This window comes from Pygoscelis adeliae, unplaced genomic scaffold, assembly GCF_000699105.1.
Source record: "Pygoscelis adeliae isolate BGI_AS28 unplaced genomic scaffold, ASM69910v1 Scaffold387, whole genome shotgun sequence".
NCBI classification, from domain to species: Eukaryota; Metazoa; Chordata; class Aves; order Sphenisciformes; family Spheniscidae; genus Pygoscelis; species Pygoscelis adeliae.
The window spans coordinates 413,279-418,947 of record NW_008825115.1 but is presented as its reverse complement, the minus strand read 5'-3'; the positions used below and the strand labels follow the sequence as shown (position 1 = coordinate 418,947).

The 5,669-nt window shown below is 39.6% G+C and overlaps 1 protein-coding gene across 1 annotated transcript; it reads left to right on the top strand.

The window, feature by feature from the left end:
• Positions 1–206: 206 nt before the first annotated feature.
• On the top strand, positions 207–5,028 carry UTP11L (UTP11-like, U3 small nucleolar ribonucleoprotein (yeast)). The gene is made up of 7 exons (XM_009328227.1): positions 207–256; positions 619–721; positions 979–1,092; positions 1,833–1,926; positions 2,227–2,357; positions 3,991–4,101; positions 4,740–5,028. Exons 1-7 carry the CDS (start codon positions 207–209, stop codon positions 4,821–4,823), a joined length of 687 nt encoding a protein of 228 aa, XP_009326502.1. The 3' UTR covers positions 4,824–5,028.
• Positions 5,029–5,669: the final 641 nt, after the last annotated feature.

Sequence of the window (5,669 nt, the reverse complement as noted above, 5' to 3'; positions counted from 1 at the left end):
CGTCCCCGCCTGGAGCGGGGGCGGCCGGCACCGGCGGCGTTCGCGGGCTTCACCGGGCCGCAGAGCGTTACCCTCTGGCTGGAGCGGTTTCTGCACCGCAGTGTCGCAGATTGCAGAGACGACGTGAAGAGCCCGTGTTCTTGATTGCACAAAAAGCGGCGTACCCGATCCCATCTAGCTGGCACTTTCATAGAAACAAACGCAACATGCACAGGCAGTTAAATATCCCTGCGGCTGAGTCGGAGGCAAAGGGAACGTGGAGGGCGAAGGGCTCACAAAATGGTTATTATTGTGATTAATACAGAACTTGTAAGTCTTCCATCTTTAATGGCTGATTCTGTAGAAGGTCTAGGAGTCCTAAGCAGCTCAGTAAGCTTTGCAGAATGGGTGAACGTGTTTCCATTACTCTTCTAACGCTTACTGTTGGATGCTATTCATTTCCAGCTTTGTTAAGGAATAAACTGTAAAGCTAAAGTCAATCGTTGGTGTCCAGCTCTATGTGTGGAGCCTTGTCTGCTGTCTCAAAGCTCTGAGCATCACTTTGAAGGACTCAGCGTCTCATCAAGGAGTGTGAACTTGGAGAAACTGCTGAACAACTTCTGTTTTTTTTTTCCCCAGTGACTATCACAAGAAACAGAATGCCCTCAGAGCACTTCAAAAGAAAGCTCTGGACAAGAATCCTGATGAGTTCTACTTTAAAATGATACGTGCAGAGCTCCAGGTGAGAATCTAAATTGCTTTCAAGCAGGGTTACACTCAGTTGCTCTAAGTAACATCACTTCTTTTTCTGCCTTGTATTGTTTTTAATTTATGAATTAGTAAATAAATTAGCAGACTTGGTTTGGTGCCTATGGAAGGCTTTGAAGAAAATGAGGGGCAAAGCACAAAAAGGTTCTCTTGCTGTTATTATTAGGACCCATAGTACACTATAGCTAGAATGGTATCTGTCTGTAAGTGCTATGTTCCGTCTGGTTTTAGGATGGAGTTCATATAATAAAGCAGCCAAAGGATGAAGTGACCCCCGAACAGGTGAAATTGATGAGGACACAGGATATTAAATATGTGGAAATGAAAAGAGTGGCAGAAGCCAAGGTAATACTTCACTTTTTTAGTGTTTTCGAGTTTGCTCAGAATTGTTCTTTTTATTATGTTTTTTTGTTGTTGACTATTGTGTTTATGTTTAGTGAAACCTGATTCGTGTAATACTGGAAATGATAGATGGAAATGTCAGTGGAGCTCTGTATATAGAGCCTAAAGGTATACTGAATAATAAAAACTATACCATGCATTATTATGAAACATGGCAATTTCTTATGTAAATTTCAGACATTAAACACGTACTCTTCCTTCACATATTTATAAAGAATTGAGCGTTATTGTTACTGAAGTGGGTTCTTTGAATATGGTAGGCAGGCAATCAACAGAAACATGACCCACTTCTGAAAATGTTTTATGCTCTGATGTTGATCCACACACCATCACTGCAGATAAAAAAATTGAAGTCAGCCAGCTTGGAATTTTCCTTCATATTTGTGCTAGTGATTTCATGGTAATCATTCCTACTTTGTCTGCCGTACAGATAACTTACTGTTTTGAAAATTGATTTGTACATATTTGGCTGGGTAATACTGGAAATTACTGTTAACCTTTACTCGAAAAGGTTATGAAGGCATGACATAAATATAGACTAGGTGTATTTTCAAAGACTAAAAAGGAAGGAAGAGTTCAGATGCTTGTATGCTTGAGAAACAAACTGGAATTTACTTCAGGGAGACATTCTTTACCTTGTTAACGGATGTTTGGCAAAACAAATTAACTTTTCTTTCCTGCAGAAAATCGAGAGGCTGAAGTCGGAGCTCCATCTGCTGGATGCTGAGGGGAAGAATCCCAACAAGCACGTGTTCTTTTTTGATACCAAAAAAGAAGGTAAGATTTAAACGGGTTTTGTCAGAAAACTTGTTCTGTGATGCTTTATTGTAGGCTGTTTAAAATAGTATGGTGCTCTCTTTATGCTGTTATCATAAAAAAAGATTTTTTTTTTTCGGGAATAATAATTCGGGTGCTCTAGAAATCTCTTGATTACTAGATAAGACCTCAGTTCTGCAGGAGCTCTGTTGCTGGGGCTTCCATCGCTGACTGTACTTAAGCTACATGTTTGGAAGGTTTGCTGAGCATTAGTCCAAGAAGTTCATGTGAGTTTATTCCTAAATTTCTTTTTATTTATAGTTCAGGAGTTTGATATTGCAACTCATCTGGATACTGTTCCAGAGCTCGTAGATCGAGTGTACAACCGACCAACCATTGCAACACTGCAGAAAGAGACACTGAAAGGAGCTACTAATCCTGCCCACTTAAAGGTAGTTTGTACTGCCACTATTTGTATTATAGTTTTCTTACTGTTTTACATCTTTTATATAATAAGCACTAAAGAGGATTCGTTTGACCGCTGTGGAGGAGAACAAAGTTGCTCTGTTGTCTTAGAATTTTTATTGGTGACACAAGGCTGTAGTGGATGTCACTTAATCGTCAAGTGCCTGGAGCCTACAGTCAAATCTTCTCCTGGACTGACATGGAGAACTTGTTTGGTTGTATCCCAGTGCACCATGGATTATAGATCAAGAATTGTGACGTATGGGCCAGAAAGGAATAGCACAGATCTGATTAGGCAGTTTCCTTGGCAAAATTGATATATTTCTCCTCCATTACACGACATACACCTATGGGACTATCTTTTCATTAAATTACTACAGTCTTAAGTGTGATTTTTTGCAGCATCCACCGTTAAGTCTCCCCTTACACCTCCCCAAAACCCCTTGCATCCCTGAATAGGGATGTGAAGAAGCTTATTCCAACAGATGTATCTCTTGTTGGGTTTGTGATCTCATGGTATTTTTCAGTTAGGTTCTGAGCCTGAAGCAGCTTGAGATTCAGGATTTGTCTCCCTCCTTTTCTTCTTAAAGACATTTAAGCTATAGTCTCACTTCCTGGCTTTCCTAATTTAAAGTGTTTCATGATCCTTCAGGATGAATTGCTTATGCAATCAACTTTGATTCTGATGTTTTAATATCACAGCACTTCTGTCCTAGAAGTAGCTACACTTGGCTTTAACACTGTAAATACCACTTAATTAGTTTAGATATATTGGGCAGTCCTATAAGCTTGAGTTGGTATGTGTAAGGTAAAAATCAAGTTGTCTAAAATTGCCGATTGGTAAATTTGTAACCTGTTGTTTTCTGAATCAGATGTCAGATAACAAACACACTGTGGTACCTTTCTTCTTGCCAGCTTTCTCAGTTTGGCTTGTCAGTAAAGCAGTTGGACAAGTTGTAGACTGACAAGTTTTCTCCTCTGAATGTCTGAGTCATATTTTAAGCATGTTGGGATCTGTTCTCCTTAATTTAATTACTTAAATCACACCTGCAGTAATACCATTTTTGTGCTGGGAAAGCCAGCCGCTCTTAGTAGGTAAACATGACCAAACAAGTTGCATTTTGGGAGGCCTCTGTACAATTTCTAAGCACTTCAGGAATTGGTCTCCGGTCTTTTTTCTTCCCTCCCCTCCCCTCCCTCCCCCCCGCCGCTAAACTGGGTTTTCATTAGGGAGTTAAATGTTATCTTGCACTCAACATTGAAAATCAGACGATTTAGGAAAATGAAATTCCAGCCTCTTGCTGAACAAGGTTACACAGCATCTAAACTGGGTTAGAAGAGGTTTGGGTTTTTTATGTTTGGATTTAGGAGATTAGAACAAGCACAAAGAATTAAGTCCTAACTAGAAAACCTCTAGTATGAGAATCAATATGTTAAAACGGTTCTCTGGAATCTAGCCACAGAATTGAAGCAGCATTCTTTAATATGATTATGATTTAAAAATGAAAAAAATGTTTGTGATGTCCAAGTTCCTCAGAATAGGTCAGTTACAGACCATAGTGTCTTGTTCCTCTCTCTGTTTTAAAAATGCTTCTTTTTTTTTTTTCCTTTTTCCTCTAGAAATTAGCCCAGCAAAGGAAGAATCAGTATGACCTCCTGAAGCAGCGCATTGAAAGAGAAAAGGCCATGTTTGTTATTGCACAGAAAATCCAGACACGTAAAGATCTTCTGGTGAGGGATTTAGTTCTGGTTCTTTGAATCTGTTTTGTTAAGGTCATGAGGTCTAGTTTTGTATGTATGTGTTTCTTCACTCTGTTTTTATGCTGACACTTCTAGATAACTCCTAAAAATAAGTAATCCTCTTTTAGTATGGAAAAAGCGAGGTGAAGCATTCCAGTTGTGCCATGGCTAGTAAATTACATCTGCTAGTCCAAGTCTTACCAGGTCAGCGAGGACAAAGACTCAACTTTGAAATGGTGCTCACAAGTCTTTTCTAAAATACTGTTGCCATCTCTCAAGTACTAAATTAATACTTTCAAGTAGCAGAGGCAAGGAACCATTTCTGTAGGTCCTGAGAAGATCTTAAAAATGCCGATGACCAAAAAAATTCTTTGTCTCAATGGGACTCGTCATTTACTGGAGCTTATGAACAAAGCAGATTGTGCCTGACAGCCTAAAGGTGGAAAGAGCAGACAGAAATAGAATTCCCACCTAAACAGTGGAAAGTGACCATTTTTCACTAATGCCTCGTTAGGTCCAGACAGGGATTTTCTTATTTAAATGATGGTGGGTTGTTTTTAGTTTTGTTTTGTCCCCCCCTGCTGCTTCTTACATGCCAGCAAATATCTTTTTCTTGTTCTTTTTTCCAGGACAAAACTCATAAAGTAAAGGTGAAGAAAGAGACAACAAATGGTCCAGCTATTTACAAATTCAAATTTCAGCGGAAACGTTAGCCATTCCATTAAATAATTGCCACCATCTTTGCTTATAAAGAGGATTCTCCTTATGAAGAAGGACTGATACACCGTATCAGTTTGTTTTTCACTGCAGCCTAGCACTTTGTTAAAACAAATTACTGTGGGCCTGCAGTAGCCATAAATATATTGTATCTAATTACTTGATTAATAAATCAGAGAGTTTGTTCTCTTGGTATTTACAGTGGGAAGCCACAAGAGGTGCCTGAACGTCCTAGTAACATGCACCATAAACAATCCTTGAAAAGTCAAGGTCAGAATTAAGGGACTGGGAGATGGGTCACATACAGCACATGGACAGAAAAGGTGCTCTGGGAGTGTTACGTTCCGCTCTGTGGCCAGTGACCATGACATGTCCAAAACCGTAAGAGATTTCAGGTCAGCTTTTTTAGCTATCTTTTCAAGCAGGTTCAAGCTGAATTATCATCTTTCTAATCACTCCCCACCACCACCCCCAAATCCCTCTAATTTTCCCATTCTGCTTTATCTGCACAAAGTATTTCACTTTAAAACGTAAGAGGTGAAAGGCAATGCTAAGGGCACGTTGCTAAATTCAGGCACCATATTAGCCAAAGACTATTCTGGAACGATGCTAGAAGTGGGGAATTGTTTCTTCCACTGTACAGAAAGGAAGGAAAACTCTACCTTTATGAATAATTTCCATAGCTGAGGAGCTGTTTGTGCTTATTCTGTCTCCTACCATACAATGGGGTAGTGCCCATACCACGATGAATTTCCAGTGTTGCCTACCAAGTTCGAACAGAGGCAATACTGAAATTCACGTATAGGGAGAGACAGTACAGAAGCCAACTGGAACAAAAGTTT

Bases quoted from the DNA above. Each gene is read 5' to 3' on its own strand.
- UTP11L (XM_009328227.1), top strand. From the start codon at position 207: ATGCACAGGCAGTTAAATATCCCTGCGGCTGAGTCGGAGGCAAAGGGA. The intron at 257-618 runs GTGGAGGGCGAA...TTTTTTCCCCAG, and splicing joins GAGTCGGAGGCAAAGGGAAC to TGACTATCACAAGAAACAGA. The intron at 1,927-2,226 runs GTAAGATTTAAA...TTTTATTTATAG, and splicing joins TTTTGATACCAAAAAAGAAG to TTCAGGAGTTTGATATTGCA.